The following is a 17,445-nucleotide window of genomic DNA, read 5'->3' as shown; positions in this document are numbered from 1 at the left end:
GTCACAGCGGGAGGGAGAAGCCACACAGAAATGAGGATTGGGGGAAATAGGGCCTTCGTTCTCGCGATTGATAGGGTTCCCGCAGTCAGGCCCATACCAGTGGATAGGTGAAAACTTGGAAAAAACATCCCAAAACCAGAATATACCCACCTCTTACCTGCAAGACCCCCACAGCATAAGTCTTCAAGAAGAATTCGGAGAATTCTATATATTCCTTCGTTACGCTCCCCGGACTCCCATAGCTGTTGAGAAAGAACTGCCATAAGTGGGGAAGACTACGGAGGTGAAAATGAGTGAGATCAAAAAGTTAAAGAATATATATATATAGATGCACACATCTTCTGCCCGTTGACGAGCGCTAACCAACACAATAGCATGTTGATCGGCACTTGCTAAGCCGTTTTCACATATATAAAGGATCACTAGTATGGCGACGAATGATTGTTACTGCGATCACTATGCAGAGAGCACTCGTTACCCTGTGTACACAGGGGTGGTTATGCTGCATTTTTACCCCCGTGTAAAAGCTCCAATTGGCCAATGAATGAGCGCGGGCACATTCAGACAGGTCAATATTTGTGAAAACAATGTTAATATGAATGGTCGTGCCCAATTAGCAGCCTGTTTAAAAGAGCCATCTAAACCGTGGAAATCATTAACCCCTTAAGGACACGGCCTAATTTGGCCATAAGGACAATGATTTTTTGTCCTCCACATTTCAAAACCCACAACTTTTTTTTTCATGCTGTATGAGGGCTTTTTTTGGCGTGGCGGAATGTAGTTTTTAATAATACCATTTTTGGGGTACATATAATGTATTTTGCAACTTTTATAAAAATAATTTTGGAGGGCAGGGAGGGAAACATCAATCCTGTCTTTTTAGGAAGTGGTGGTTACTTCAGAGGAACCGAGGAATAAAATCTGTATACACACAGAGGACGTTAGACCTCCCTCGCACAGGCGTTTTTGTACAGGGTTTAGCACTGCTTTTCAGTGCTGTGCTAAACGCTGTACATGGCTCCCATTCATTTCAATAACATAACATAGTAACATAGTATGTAAGGCCGAATGAAGACATTGTCCATCTAGTCCAGCCTGTCTATCCTACTGTGTTGATCCAGAGGAAGGCAAAAAACCCCAAGGCCAGAAGTCAATTAGCCCTTTTGGGGGAAAAATTCCTTCCCGACTCCCTAATGGCAATCAGACTGTTCCCTGGATCAACCCCTAATAGTTCCTACCTGCCTATATACCAGGATTGACACTTAACCTAATATTTATATCCTGTAATATCCTTCTCCAGAAAGACATCAAGTCCCCTTTTAAACTCCTCTATGGATTTTGCCATCACCACTTCCTCCGGTAGAGAGTTCCACAGTCTAACTGCTCTTACAGTAAAGAACCCCTTTCTGTGTTGGTGATGAAACCTACTTTCCTCTAATCGTAGCGGATGTCCTCTTGTTACCGTCGTGGTCCTGGGTGTAAAAAGATTGCGGGAGAGATCCATGTGTTGTCCCCTCATGTACTTATACATGGTTATTTGGTCGCCTCTTAACCTTCTTTTTTCTAGAGTAAATAGTCCCAATTTGGACAGCCTCTCTGGGTATTCCAGTCCCGTCATTCCATGTATTAGTTTACTCGCTCTTCTTTGAACCCCCTCAAGCACTGTGACATCTTTCCTGAGCACCGATGTCCAGAATTGTACGCAGTATTCCATGTGAGGTCTGACAAGTGCCTTATATAATGGAAGGATAATGTTCTCGTCCTTCGCCCCTATACCTCTTTTGATGCACCCCAAGACTTTATTTGCCTTTGCAGCGGCTGACTGGCATTGGTTACTCCAGTTTAGTCTATTATCCACTAATACCCCCAGATCCTTTTCCATATCACTTTTCCCTAGTGGTACCCCATTAAGTGAGTATTTGTGACATCCGTTCCTCCTGCCCATGTGCATAGTCTTACATTTTTCAACATTGAACTTCATTTGCCATTTTTCTGCTCAAGCCCCCAGCTTATCCAGGTCCGTTTGTAGCCGCACATTGTCTTCCGTTGCATTAATTATATTGTATAATTTTGTGTCATCTGCAAATATTGATATTTTGCTGTGCAGCCCCTCTATCAGGTCATTAATAAATATGTTGAACAGAGTGGGGCCTAATACTGAACCCTGTGGCACCCCGCTAGCGACTGTGGTCCAATCAGAGTACGAACCATTTATTACCACCCTCTGCTTTCTATCGTTGAGCCAATTTTTTACCCACTTACACACGTTTTCGTCCAGTCCGAGCTGCCTCATTTTGTATATTAGCCTATTATGTGGCACGGTGTCAAAGGCTTTAGAGAAGTCCAGATATACAAGATCAATAGATTCTCCCTGGTCCAGCTTAGAGCTTACTTCATCATAGAAACTGATCAGATTTGTCTGACATGAGCGACCCTTCATGAATCCATGCTGGTGAGGAGTTATTCCCTTAATCTCCTTGAGGTACTCATCGATGGCGTCTCTCAGAATCCCCTCGAAAATTTTTCCCGTTACTGAAGTGAGACTTACTGGCCTGTAGTTACCAGGCCCACTTTTGCTCCCTTTTTTGTAAATTGGAACCACGTTGGCAATGCGCCAGTCCAATGGTACTACACCGGTCTTGATAGTGTCTAGAAATATTAGGTATAGCGGCCTAGCTATCTCGTCACTTAGTTCCTTTAGTATCCTTGGGTGTAATCCATCTGGGCCCGGTGATTTATCAATTTTAGTTTTCTTTAGACGCTTCCGCACCTCCTCCTGCGTTAGGTATGAGATATTTTGTGAGGGGTTCGTTTTATTCCCCTGCATCTCGTGTGGCATTTCCTTTTCTTTGGTGAACACACTTGAGAAGAAACTGTTTAGTAGATTTGCTTTCCCTTCGTCATCATCAATGATTTCTCCTGCATTGTTTTTTAAAGGGCCAGCGCTCTCCCTGCAAATCCTTTTGCTGTTTATGTAGTTGAAAAATAGCTTCGGGTTGTTTCTGCTCTCTTTTGCGATCCGTCTTTCTGCTTCCTCCTTGGCAGTTTTAATCGTATCTTTGCATATTTTGTTTTTTTCCCTGTATGATTTTAGCGCTTCTTCGCTGCCTTGTTGCTTTAGTAGTTTGAACGCTTTCTTCTTTTCGTTTATTGCCCCTCGTACCGTCCTGTCGAGCCACATTGGTTTCCTTTTAGCTGAGTTTCTTTTATTTTTAAAGGGAATGAACTGCTCACATGAGGCGATTAGGATCCTTTTGAACTTTTCCCATTTTTCCTCCGTACTGATATTTTTGAGGATGTTGTCCCAATTAATGTTACCGATAGTAGTTCTAAGCTGATCAAATTTTGCTTTACTAAAGTTTAGTTTCTTTGTCACTCCCTGATAAGGCTTCCTATTGATTGACAGCTGGAAGTTGATTATATTGTGGTCGCTGTTCCCCAAGTGCCCCTCAACCTGCACCCCCTTTATACGTTCCGGTTTGTTAGTTAGCACTAGATCCAGAATGGCTCTCCCTCTTGTTGGTTCCTGCACAAGTTGGTTCAGGTAATTGTCTTTAATTACTCTCAAGAACTTATCACCCCTGTGAGATTTGCAGGTTTCGTTCTCCCATGTTATATCTGGGTAATTAAAGTCCCCCATGATAATTACTTCGTTTCGTTTTGACACCTCTTCTATCTGCCTTAGTAGTAAGTCTTCAGTTTCTTCTGTTGCTTTTGGTGGTCGATAGAAGACCCCTATCAGGATTTTGTTATTTTTTCCTCCCTGTATTTCTACCCACAGAGATTCCACCTGTTCGTCTCCTACCCCTATATCCTCCCGTAGCCTCGGCTTCAAGTTCGATTTGACGTACAGACATACCCCTCCCCCTTTCTGGTTCCTTCGGTCTCTTCTGAAGAGATTGTACCCCTGCAAATTCACCGCCCAATCGCACTTATCATCAAGCCATGTTTCAGTAATTCCGACTATATCATAACTTTCATCAGTCATTCTTGCTTCAAGCTCGCCCACTTTACCGATCAGACTTCGTGCATTCGTGATCATACAATTTATTTCATTTTTTTTGTTTTTCAAATTTGTTTTGTTGCTATTCGTACTTATGGCTGATCTATCAGTTCTAACTGTACTAACCCCACCCCCTGCTCGTCCCCCATTCCCTTTGCTTGGACCCAGATCGCTAATTACACTGGCTACCCCACTATTTCTCATTTTACCCTCCCCCCCAGTCCCTAGTTTAAACACTCCTCCAGCCTTCTAGCCATCTTTTCCCCCAGCACAGCTGCACCCTCCCCATTTAGATGCAGCCCGTCCCTACGGTAGAGCCTGTAGCCGACCGCAAAGTCAGCCCAGTTCTCCAGGAACCCAAATCCCTCCTTCTTGCACCAACTCCGGAGCCACTTGTTTACCTCCCTAAGGTCCTGCTGCCTTTCTAGTGTGGCCTTAGGTACAGGTAGTATTTCAGAGAAAACTACCCTGGAGGTCCGCGCCCTGAGCTTGGACCCTAAGTCCCTGAAATCATTTTTGAGGGCCCTCCATTGACCTCTAACTTGTTCATTGGTGCCAACGTGCACCATGACTGCTGGATCCTCACCAGCCCCTCCCAGTAATCTGTCAATCCGATCCGCGATGTGTCGAACTCGAGCGCCAGGAAGACAACACACCGTTCGACGATCCCGGTCTTTATGGCAGATTGCCCTCTCTGTCCCCCTAATAATTGAGTCCCCCACCACTAGAACCTGTCTAGCCTGCCGTGCGCTCCCCGTCCCCGTCTCACTGGAGCAGTCATCCCCCTGGCGTTCAGAGGGCGTGTCGTGCTGCAGCGGTGCTGGCTCTGTAATGGCATCCCCCTCATCTGCCAATCTTGTAAATTTGTTGGGTTGTGCCAGTTCAGGACTAGCCTCCCTGGTTCTCTTCCCTCTATCCCTCCTTCTTTCTGTCACCCAGCTGACTGCCTGCTCCCCCTGCTCTTCCGTACTACCATCCGCCCCCGCCTCTACCCCAGCGAGTGCCTGCTCAGTGAGCACCAAACTCCTTTCCATGATGTCAATGGCTCTCAGTGTTGCCAGTTGCCCATTTAGATCCAGAATTTGGGCTTCTAAATTTGCAACGTGCATGCATCTTGCGCAACAGTATGCACCCTCGATCGGCTGATCAAGGACCGCATACATTGCACAAGTAGCACACTGGATGACATTGCCAGGCATGGAGCTCATCCTAATGGGGATCTACAATTTACTTGTGGAAGTAGTGAAGATAGACTTGCTCACACTCCGCTCACACGCTGCCGCAACCGCTGACCCGCTGCCGCAACCGCTGACCCGCTGCCGCAACCGCTGACCCGCTGCCGCAACCGCTGACCCGCTGCCGCAACCGCTGACCCGCTGTCGCAACCGCTGACCCGCTGTCGCAACCGCTGTGCCGCTGTCGCAACCCCTCACCCGCTGCCGCAACCCCTCACCCGCTGCTGCAACCCCTCACCCGCTGCTGCAACCCCTCACCCGCTGCCTCTCTCGCGCAACCTCTTACCCGCTGACACTTATGCGCAAGCAGTCAAAAAAATTATTTCCCCACCCCCCCCCCTCACAAACACTTAGACCCCCAGACACACACACACACACACACACACAGAAGACACAACTAACCAGATACACAGAAGACACACAGCTCACAAACACACACAGAGGTAGATACTCAGCTCCTCCGCTCCTCCTGGTGACGTCACCCGCTGTCCCGGCGGCCGCTCACTCTGCCCTCCTGTCTCAGCTGCTCCGCTGAACTCCTGGTGGCCTCTTGGCGCCGGCTGCTGCGCTCCGGTCACACTGGTCACTCCTGCCCCCGCACCTGCTTCGGCTGCCGCTGCCCCCGCACCTGCTTCGGCCGCCGCTGCCCCCGCACCTGCTTCGGCTGCTGAGCTGCTCCGCTGTCCCCTTCAGCTCCCCGCTCGCTCGTGCCTCCGTCTCGTGCCGCTGCTCCTGGCGTCTGACGTCACTTCCGCTTACCGGCTCTGGTGTCCCGTCTCTGTGACGGCTCCAATAGGCGTGCTCACACAAGGCTGAAAACGCAGCGTCTTCAATGCTGCGCTTTGACAGGGTTGCATGTTCCATTTTGCCAGCACTAAACGCCCTAGCTACACTGCCCGAGTCAAAGGAAAAAAAAAATTAATACTCACCTTACAGGTGATGTTGCTGTCCCTGGGGACGCTCTCGGGACTTGTCAGATGGCAGGGGAGCTTTTTCTCTCGTGATAGGGATTTGAAATCCCCGCATCCAACGAGAGATTCCTCTGATTGGCTAAGCACTGCTGAGTGACAGCCCACTCAGCCAATCACAGCCAGTGCTGGATGTGTCCAATCACAGCCATTCATTCAATGGCTGTGATTGGACACATCCAGTGCTTGCTCTGATTGGCTCAGCTGGCTGTCACTCAATGGTGCTTAGCCAATCAGAGCAATCGGCCGGCTTCACGCAGTCTTGACAGCAGCGTTCAGCTAGGTGAGCGTTGACTTTTTTTTTTATCTGTGCTGAAAACGCTGGCATAACGCATGCCAGTGCTGCTGAAACCGGGCAGAATCTGCAGTAAACGCAACAACTGCAAATGCCTGTGTGAGGGAGGCCTTAGATTCTCCTCAGACTGCATGTACTGATGTCCCTCTGCAGAATCTCACTTTTTACCCTTAACCCTTTAAGGACGCGGGCCCTTTCTCCCCCCCCTCTTCATTTTCGTTTTTTCCTCCCCCCTTTTAAAAAAAAATCTTAACGCCTTTATTTATCCATCGATGTTGCTGTATGAGGGCTTGTTTTTGTGGGACGAGTTGTATTTTTCAATGGTACCATTTAATGTACTGAAAAGCATTTTAAAAATTCTAAGTGGAGTTAAAAAAAAAACAACACAAACACACGACATTCCGCCATCTTTCGTTGTGTCTTGTTTCTACGGCGCACAAACTGCAAGAAAAATTAGAACTTTATTCTACGGGTCAGTACGATTACGATACCAAACACACACACACACATATATACATTATATATATATATATATATACACACACATACACATACATACATACATACATATATACATTTTTTATTTTATTTTTTTTCAGAGACATTTATTTTTTTTATTATTTTCTGCCGCCATCTTCTGTGCACAATAACTTTTTATTTTTTCATCGAAATAGTTGTAAGAGGGCTTATTTTTTGCGAGACGTCCGGTAGTTTACGTCGCTACCATTTTGGAATACATATGGCTTTTTGATCGCTTTTTATTGCATTTTTTCTGGGAAAAAGGGTGACAAAAAAGAGCATTTCTGGCGTTATTTTTATTTTTCAGATAACATTCACCGTGCAGGGTAAATAATGCCTTACTTTGATAGATCGGGCTTTTATGGACACAACGATACCAAATATGTATTTTTGTTTTATGATATAGATTCTTTGATTATAAATATGGCAAAACAAAGGTGATTTAAACTTTTACTACTTTTTACTAATTGTAAAAAAAAAATAATTATTGATCTTGTTTGTAACTTTTATTTTTAGTCCTAGGGTACCACAACTAGCAATGCTGTGATCGCTCCTGCAAAGCTTGATAAGCAGTCTGCTTAGTCAGCCCTGGGGCCTTTCACCCACATGGCTCCCTGCGATCTCATTGCGACAGGGGGAAGGGTGGTGGGAGGAGTCCGTACAGGACTTAAATGTCGCTGTCAAAATTGACAGCAGCATTTAACGGGTTAATGGTGCCGAACAGCCGCGCGGCCGATTGCAGCTATTGCCCGCGGGTAATAAACAGTTGGAACTCTAAAAGACGTAACACGACTCTGCAGGATGTAACTGTACGCCCTATAGTGGGGAGGGGTTAAAGGTAATGCCCCTTTTTATTAAAGTGTACCCACAGACTGGAGGTTACATCCCCCTCATCCCTGCAGTCCATGCCCACTTCCTCATGTACTTTACTGCCTTTTAGTATATACACATACACCTAGAGGTGAGGTAGATTCCCCTCAGTCTAGACACCTAAAGGTCAGCTAGATTCTCCTCGGCATATACACAGAGGAGCGCTAGATTCTCCTCGGCATATACACAGAGGAGCGCTAGATTCTCCTCGGCATATACACAGAGGAGCGCTAGATTCTCCTCGGCATATACACAGAGGAGCGCTAGATTCTCCTCGGCATATACACAGAGGAGCGCTAGATTCTCCTCGGCATATACACAGAGGAGCGCTAGATTCTCCTCGGCATATACACAGAGGAGCGCTAGATTCTCCTCGGCATATACACAGAGGAGCGCTAGATTCTCCTCGGCATATACACAGAGGAGCGCTAGATTCTCCTCGGCATATACACAGAGGAGCGCTAGATTCTCCTCGGCATATACACAGAGGAGCGCTAGATTCTCCTCGGCATATACACAGAGGAGCGCTAGATTCTCCTCAGCATATACACAGAGGAGCGCTAGATTCTCCTCGGCATATACACAGAGGAGTGCTAGATTCTCCTCCGTATATACAGATAGAGGTGAGGTAGAGTCTCCTCAGTATGCACACAAAGACGGGAGGTAGATTCTCCTCTCCTTGATATTGTGACCTCTTTACTTTTCCTATTTAGGATGTAAAGAATGGTCGTGGCAAAATTTCACGATTTTATGGTACAGATGTGCGTTATTTACATTACTTAGGGGTTCACTTACTTTTGCACTTGGAATTGAATAATTGATTTGTGACCCCTGTACTGTTCCTATTTAGGACCTAAAGAATACTTGTGCCAAATTTCAAGTTTTCACGACAAGGGGAAGTTAGAGAGAGAGTTTGTCAGTCAGTACATAAATTTTGTAGCATCATAATCGTGCTGACCGCAGAATAGAGTGATCATGTCATTTTTGCTGCAATGTGTACGTCATGAAAACGAGAACCCCACAAAGATGGCGGAATTGCATTTTGTTTGCAATTTCACTTCACTTTAAAAGTTTTTCTGTACTTTACACAGTACATTACATAGAACCCCTGAAAAATACAACTCATCCCGCAAAAAACAACAAGCCTTTCGTCAGCAGCACAAAAATAGGAAAGGGAGGAGGAAAAACTGAAAAGGCTGCATCCTTTATGAGTTAAAGCAGCTTGGAAGTGTGATGAGCCAGCATACAGCACGCCACATCTCAGCTTCCAAGAGGGAGGAGATTACAACAAGCTTCTTATTAGAGAGCGCAGCTGTTACTAGAAAACCACTAACGTTACCGCTCAAAGAGGCGTGTGATGATGTGGAGCGCCCACTTCTTACACTTCCACCACACCAGCTCTGGACGGTCATCTTCATCCACCTGCAAAGTTTCCTGAAAGAAGACAAGAAAGAGAGAAAAGTGAAGAGCTCCGCCCACTTCATAAACAATAAAGGCCAAGTAAAAAAATAACGTTCTGTCAGGTTGGGGCCACTTAAAATGTTAGATCAGTCTCTTTGGCACATGGGCCCTGCATAACTCCACCTACATCCCTGCTGCCTGGACTGGTGTCATTATTTTTGGTGCGAGCTGTAGCTTTTATTACTGGTAATTATTAGGAAATTATAGTACCAGCGTTTCTGGTGGTGCATGCACGTGTCACACACACACACACACACACACACACACACGGCTCTGCTACATGCACGTCACACACGCACGTCACACACACACAGCTCTGCTACACGCACGTCACACACACACACACACACACACACAACTCTGCTACATTGCTTTTGCATATCTGCTGCACTTCGGCTGGTGGCTGAGGTGACATCATGACTTGTCCCTGTATCATATAAGCTGCATTAGCTTCACGGCGGCGTTGAACCCTCTGTGGTGACATGTTTGCACGACAGCAACGGTTTGTTTCAACACTGGACAACAATTGATGATTAGATGAAGGCTGGACTGGTGTTGGCGGCATTAGCACTTGAGATGACATGAGATCGCATTCAAGAGATGTGAAGATAGTGGAGAAGGACTATGCTTCAATGTTGTTGGTCAGTATGCACTGCCAGCTATGTATGTGTAAAAGACCTGTGATGATATCACCGTCATGTGATCAGGGGGCAGAGCAAAGAGCCAATGTGTGTAAATTTGTGAAGTGTCATTTATAAGAGGCGTGCAGCAGTCTGACAACCAGGTACAAACTACCAGACTGAGTAGTGCTGTATCCATAGCAACTGAGGTTTGTGGGGAATGTCATCTGCCCATAATTCCTCATTCAGTGCACAAGGAGGATAAAGGACCTGTGATGACATCACCATCCTGTGATCAGGGGGCAGGGCTAAGCCAGTATAACTGACATCACATGTGCTGTCGGGCTCTGCATGTAATTCACAGGTCACACACACACACAAAATGGCTTGTTTGGGGGTACCAACATCTTTTTGATCGTTTATTCAAATTTTTTGGGAAGTGGGATTAAAAAAAAAAAAAATGTGCTTATCTGACATTCAGCCTTTTTTTTCCAGGTTTCATTGTGTCACATAAACATTGCAATATTTTGACAGTTCAAACTTTTACGTACACAGCAATACCGAAATATGCGGTTTTTTTAATTGTTTAGCTTTTTTTATGGGAAAGTTGTTTCTTTATAACTTTACATCTTAAATTTTTTTTTACCGTTTTAAAAAAAGAAACTTTATAAAATCTTTTTTTTTCCAGTTTAATTTAGTCCCCACAAGGGACTTGAACTTGCAATAATTTTAGCACTTAGCTATATACTGCAATACTGAAGTACTGCAGTATATAATACATTTGTGATGTTGCCACAGGCAGGAGCTTGATAGGCAGCTATGCGTGGCAGCCCTGGGAGTCTTCAGTAGGCTCTGGGCTGCCATGCTAGCCCGTCGGTTAAAGTGAAGTGGTTCAAGTGCTTGTCTGGGTCTTAGAGGTGCGTTCCCAACTTGGTCAGAGGGACTGTATGAATCGGTGCTCCTTCTGGAAGACCAGCTCATCTTGGGGCTACACAGACAGACCACTGATTTCCTGCTGTGGCTGATAACAGCTCGTCGTGAGGGGAACTTACAGGAGGGATGTCCCGGTCGACAATGCTGCTAAATATTCCCATCCACTGCGTCATCGTCTGATTGGTCACCAGCTGGAGCGGCAGCGTGTACTGCGGAGAGATACATATAAGTGAGTGCGCTGGTCATGCAGGACGGGGTGACCCCAATATCGCAGTATAAACCATGACATTCCCACTAAGTCTGCGCTTTTCAGTCAATCTACGGCTTAGAAATCCGGGTGACAACCACTATAGCTGCAGCTCCTCAGAGAAGACACGGTCATATATACAGCGTATTCAGTAGGCGTGACCAATCAATCCTAGAGCTCTGGCATCGCTGCAGTCACTGAGGCCGGCCACCGGGGCGAGGCGCCATCTCCTCATGTTCTCCTACCTGGATGAGAGCGTAGAAAATCTTCAGGATCTGCTTCTGCATCAGGACAGAGTAGTGTGTGGGGTCCGGGAGCAGCTGGAGGGTCTGCTGCTGGAGGCGAGGTAAGAAGATCTGCATGGCGGCGATGAGGGGTGCTCGCTCATCCGCCTTCTTATATCTAAAAGAGTCAAAAAGTTAATGGGAGTGCATCAAATAAGTAAGATGAGCCACAACCACTCAGCTATATGTAATAGACTATACATGTCGGGGTGCACCACTCAGCACTCCCTTCTGTCCCCTCTATTGCAACTCTCAGAACTCTCCTTTATTCCACTTCTCAGTGCTCCCTTCTTCCCAATCTATTGCACCTCTAGCGCTCCCTTCTACCCCCTCTATTGCACTGCTCCCTACTACACCACTGAGCATTCCCTACTGTCCACTCTATTACTCACTGCTCCCTATTGTCCTCTATTACATTGCTCAGCGCTGCCTACAATCCCCTGTATTACACCAGTCAGTGCTCCCTTCTCTCCTATTACACGCTCCCTATTGTCCTCTACTACATTGCTCAGCGCTGCCTACAATCCCCTCAATTACACCAGTCAGTGCTCTCTTTACTATCAAATTACTCCACCCTCCCTGCTCTTCCCTATTTTGCTCCCTGTTCTCCATGCTTTACACTGCCACATGCCCCTGTAGTTCCTCACTCATATGTCTTCACCAGCTGGTAGAGGCACAGTAGGCTGCCCAGCCAGCTCCCAGTGTTAGCAGACTGCAGATAGAAGCCGATCTTATCCACCACGCCGGTCCAGCGCCCTGGGAAGTCGTGTTTAATGATGACACGTAAGCAGAGCGTCAGCTGAACCCTGCAGACATAAGACAGTTACTCCCTGAAGTTCAAGGACCACCAGCATCCACCATAGTGCCGGACTCAATACCTCACAAGGTCCGGTGAGCGGATGATGCCCTCCACTATGTTCTCACGGATCTGCTGGCGATCATTTTCGTGGATGTTAAATGGAAATACGACTTCACCGACCATCGGCTCCCGATCCGGCCAGTACCGAGTCACCATGTTCTTCAGGTAGATTGCCGCTGTCACATGGACAAGAAACAGACATCAGCAGCACAGACCAACCGTTACATAGATACATCCTGTATTATACTTCAGAGCTGCACTCACTATTCTGCTGGTAGACTGTGTACATACATTACTTATCCTGTACTGATCCTGAGTTACATCCTGTATTATACTCCAGAGCTGCACTCACTATTCTGCTGGTAGACTGTGTACATACATTACTTATCCTGTACTGATCCTGAGTTACATCCTGTATTATACTCCAGAGCTGCACTCACTATTCTGCTGGTGAAGTAACTCAAGATCAGTACAGGATATTGTGGTTTCTCTTACTGAGAACAATCACATTTTGCTCTACTGGCAACACCGGACCAAACCTTTTTAGTTTTACCAGCTCTGGAGTATAATACAGGATGTGAATGATGGCAGCGTTTACACACAACGATCGCTCATATGCCATCGTTTGAACAAATTTTGAGCAATAATCATTGCGTGTAAATGGGCTTTTACTCAGTATCAGTACAGGATAAGTATTGTATGCACACAGTGACTCCACCAGCAGAATAGCGAGTGCAGCTCTGGAGTATAATACAGGATGTAACCCAGGATCAGTACAGGATAAATAATGTATGTACACAGTGACTCCAGCAGAATAGTGATTGCAGCTCTGGAGTATAATACAGGATGTAACTCAGAATCAGTACAGGATAAATAATGTATGTACACAGTGACTCCAGCAGAATAGCGAGTGCAGCTCTGGAGTATAATACAGGATGTAACTCAGGATCAGTACAGGATAAATAATGTATGTACACAGTGACTCCAGTAGAATAGTGAGTGCAGCTCTGAAGTACAGCCCAGAATCTAAAGTATGTGAACTTTTTATGTTGGACAAGATCTCTCTATAAATTGTAACGATGACCTGTGGTATATAAACCCAACATCGCTTATCTACACCGTCACACATTATAGCGCTTCTTGTCAGTCTGCACATGGATGCACAAGATAAAAAGATGCGATCACTCACCTGCCTGTCGTACAGGGAACTCCACCTCGTCGGACACTATAATCTGCAGCAACGTCGGGGCGAAGCTGATGATCTTGTAAGACTAGAAGTGAGAGGATGAGATTGAGAAGCCTCCTGATATTCACCCCCAGTTTCAGTGACGTTGTGACATAACCGCCTAACTGGCGACACTAGTCCCAGGGTGGAAGACTTCGCCTATCAGCACATACGGACGGCCACCAGGAGCCATCATGCATTAGCGGAACATGTGATAATGTACCTACACATGAGGCGCCCTGGGGGTGGAGGGCTCACAGCATCTCAGGGGGCTCAGATATTTGCATCCTGCCATTCTGATGGCACAAATGTCACACAATGAGACCTGAATTATATAGACCCCTTAGACCAGGATACACAGTCATACACCCCTGATTTATTGCCCCCCGACTCCCCCCAAATTAAGGTACACATGGTTCATTCTGTCTTGGCAAACCATTATTTGCATTGTTTTGGGGCAGGCCATTATTACCCGGGGTGGGTGCACTCTTCCTCACCTGGTTGAGCTCAGCCTCGGCCGCCAAGCGCATATTGGGGTCGATAGTCCCCCGCAGGGCCTGGATAATCCGGTTCGGATCCATGATGGACCCGAATAGACAACAACAGACAATGTAAACGCTCTTCAAACAGCCGTAAAGCAAGAGCGCATCATCTCACTGCCTTCATTTACGGCTGTCGCAAAATGACAGGCACTGAGACTGTACGGAACGCAAAGAGTGCGGCGCAATAAAGTTACAGTATGGATAGTCGCGTGGGACAGTTTGTACGGAATGACGCGCAATGTACGGATCGGCTTTTGGGTCATTTTTGTTCGGAATTGGTGGTTGTGTGATTATAAACCGTCTGGATTCTGTACCTGTGCCGTTTCCGACAACTTTTCTTATCGGACTTTCATGTCAATTTTCAGAGACTCATATGGAGAGAGAAAACACGGCCAGAGATGAGCGCACTGCTTTACCTCATTCGTAAAATGTTTAAACTTATACGGCATAAAACAACTTTAAAAGTATCGAATGTAAAATAAAAAGAAAAGTTTACAAGGTTGTTTGTGGCTTTTTATGCCTTAGGAGGACATGGACCACCATTTTTACCACGACTCGCAGGCGTAATATCCGCTTTATCCTCCCTTGGCTGATGAGGAAGAAGGCTAGAAGATGACGACTTTGGTCACGCTACCAAAACAACTTGCTGTTGTGCGACCGATTCGGTGGTTAGATCGGATTTACAAGGGCATATTTGCGCACGCAATACGCAGTGGAAAGAACTTACTGATTTCAGTGGAGTCATTCACAAGCGTATATTTACTGCGGTCACGCAAAAAAAAAATTGCATGTTTCATTTCATGCGCACCAAAAGTCCCCATAGATGTCAATGGGGAGGTGCAATTGTGCGCAAAATACACTAGGAGATGCGCAAAACGCTGCATAACTGTGGGGAAAAGAAACAGGAACATATTAGACTAGGCATTTTAATTGGTGCGTATTTTTGTTACACAATGCAGGTGCCTCACACGTGAAAAGATACAGTAAAATACGCAATCCGTGCACAAAAAGTGTAGTTCGCTCCACAAAAATGCTGCACTCCTGCGAGTGAAAATACGCTGATGCCTTCGTGAATCTGGCCTTAAGGCCTTAAACAGACGGATGTGTTCTAGTGCCGTTATGTGCCCGTGAAAATCGCGTCTGCATTTCGGGTCAAAACAAAACCAGTGATTTCAATGGTTCCGTTTTCACTAGCGGAATTCTTGCATGTTAATACTTTGTGCGAGAAAGATGGGCAAGACTTCCCGCTTTTTTTTTCAAACTCATGCGCAATAGTATGGAGTTTGAATAGTCAAATAAAAAAAAGAACGGGTGATGCGCTAACCCGTAGCGGCGAGCATATTAGCGAATCACCCACGTATTTGAGCTCTAAGGATGCTTTTACATGGGACAGATTATACCGCCGTGCAGAAAAGTCCACTTGAAAATTTTTCTAAGGGCGGTTTCAGACGGCCGTATGCGCTCCACTTTCTGCGTAGTGGTCAGCACTCGTAATTGCAGGCGCAGCTGTCAATGCAATCAATAGGAGCCGCGTCTGTACTTACAAGCATCGGTCACTACGCAGTGGTCGGATCTGCGGCTTCCCCTCTGACCCCGGTGTATCCCGACACTGACCGCCTGCACTGCCTGGAAAGCCCCTTTAAATTCAGCACAGTGTGTCAATTTTCGCAGCGGAAATCCGTCCCATGTGAACATGCCCTTAGGCCAGCTTCGCATGCACGTATTTCTTCGCACAATGATTTCAATGGGTCTGTTCACACGTGCGACAGAAAAGTCGCTTACGATCTGTGAGCGAAGATCCAACAGTTTGGGATTGCTGTCACACTGGGTTAAATGTGACATCAGATGATCATCAGGGTGCAGAATATTCATCTGCCATTTTCGAACCGAAAATCGGAGAGAAATAGCGCCCATTTCCTTGACTGCTTGTGTACGCACGGGCTTTCTTTTATTCAGGACGGAAAATAATAAGTATTGGTTCGAGAAACTCAGACTCAAAATCGTATCGCACTTGCATGCAATTTTTACAAAATCCCATAGTTAATAACGGGCGGTTCCTTGCGAGGAATCGCCCAAAAACAGGACATGCAGCGACTCTTCAATCTTACAGCATCGCTACGAGAGAAAATTTGCTCACGCAAAAGAACACATTGACATCACTGTGCTATTTTCACGCACGAGTTCCACCAATATCGCAGTCAGACAGAAATTATGCGAGAAACTCATCGGTGTGAATGCGCCCTAATCTGCCGCTAATTACAAGACACTTTGTGCAGGTGTCTGGTGGGTGTGGCTATGGTTAATGTGTAGCTCCGCCCAGTGCAGGTGCATATATTGAAGGTCTGGAGGGAGTGTATACAGCTCTTTGGTTGTGAGTAGTGCTGTGGTCTGTATTTGGATAGTGCGTCGGGGGCCGGTGAAGGTTAGTAATGGTGGTTGATGCAGGTAGAGCAGTGAACTTTGCCCTGAGTGTGGTGTGTAAAGTGGCTGATAACTGTGAGCAGCAGCATGTATCATTGTGGTTTGTACTATGTATGGAAGCTGTGGGACACTTCAAGGAGTCTGCTATGACTGAGTGTAGGCCGAAGTGCCTGACTGACCTGCCTGCGGCCCTCTATGGTGACCTCCGGTTGTGCACTGTGATGGGGGTGTAACATATATGGACTCCCCAGATCTGCGATAGGGTCCTCAATCTGTCCCATGGCTCCTCTTCGACTGGTGTCTCAGGCTGCGCTCATATGGCGTGAATGTGCTGCAGATTGTCCGTCCGTCTGTGCGTGCCTTCCACAAGGAAAATCTGACGTTTACAATGGCAGCAAAGTGGCTGAGATCTCTAAATGTCCACGCGCTACGGTAACATTCCACGCAAAATCCACTCAGAAATTGATACAAGGTGCAGAATTTAAATCTGCAGCATTTTATCACGATTTGTGGCATTCACCTCTCAATGTAGGGGTTAATTCCGCCTCAAATGACGCAGGGTTATGATGGTCTTTTAGCTGTGGCTCTGTGACCACGCCTGGAAGGTCCTCCTGTCAACCGATTGATTGGACCCTGTATGTTTCGCTGGCCGTTCGCCTGACAGTCGCGCTGTGTAAGGGGCCAACGCTCGTCTGTTGGTTCAGCGAGCGAAGAAATTGGTGTTATAGTGGCTTGCTGATTATTTCGCCGTGTGAGCGTGGAGATGTACAACAGTTCTGCGGGGACCTACTAATAGCGATGGTTCGGCCCCAATAAGTCATATAAAGAGAATAGAGCGGTTGGTATAAAGTCCTACCAACTCTATACAAAGTTGTGCAGGAAGTTGCCAAGTTTTTGCGCAGGTAGGGTTTGCTTAGAATTGTTGTGACCAAAAGCACTGCATTACGTCGTCTCCTGTGAGCA

General features: G+C 46.4%; 1 protein-coding gene across 1 annotated transcript in view; it reads right to left on the bottom strand.

Annotated features, from left to right (window-relative positions):
* IPO8 (importin 8) overlaps positions 1 to 14,203 on the bottom strand; it is a 39,707-nt gene extending 25,504 nt beyond the window's left edge. The window contains exons 1-8 of the mRNA XM_066590866.1: positions 14,017 to 14,203; positions 13,484 to 13,565; positions 12,314 to 12,470; positions 12,083 to 12,241; positions 11,397 to 11,553; positions 11,024 to 11,113; positions 9,230 to 9,324; positions 158 to 242 (exon numbers count right to left, since the gene is read on the bottom strand). Of these exons, the coding sequence (XP_066446963.1) occupies positions 158 to 242; positions 9,230 to 9,324; positions 11,024 to 11,113; positions 11,397 to 11,553; positions 12,083 to 12,241; positions 12,314 to 12,470; positions 13,484 to 13,565; positions 14,017 to 14,100 (909 nt within the window). The 5' untranslated portion in view covers positions 14,101 to 14,203. The remainder of the gene's footprint in view (positions 1 to 157; positions 243 to 9,229; positions 9,325 to 11,023; positions 11,114 to 11,396; positions 11,554 to 12,082; positions 12,242 to 12,313; positions 12,471 to 13,483; positions 13,566 to 14,016) is intronic.
* Positions 14,204 to 17,445: the final 3,242 nt, after the last annotated feature.

Source organism: Eleutherodactylus coqui, chromosome 2 (genome assembly GCF_035609145.1).
Source record: "Eleutherodactylus coqui strain aEleCoq1 chromosome 2, aEleCoq1.hap1, whole genome shotgun sequence".
Taxonomy (NCBI): Eukaryota; Metazoa; Chordata; class Amphibia; order Anura; family Eleutherodactylidae; genus Eleutherodactylus; species Eleutherodactylus coqui.
Note: the sequence above shows the minus strand (reverse complement) of the source record. Positions and strands in the feature narration are given on the sequence as shown.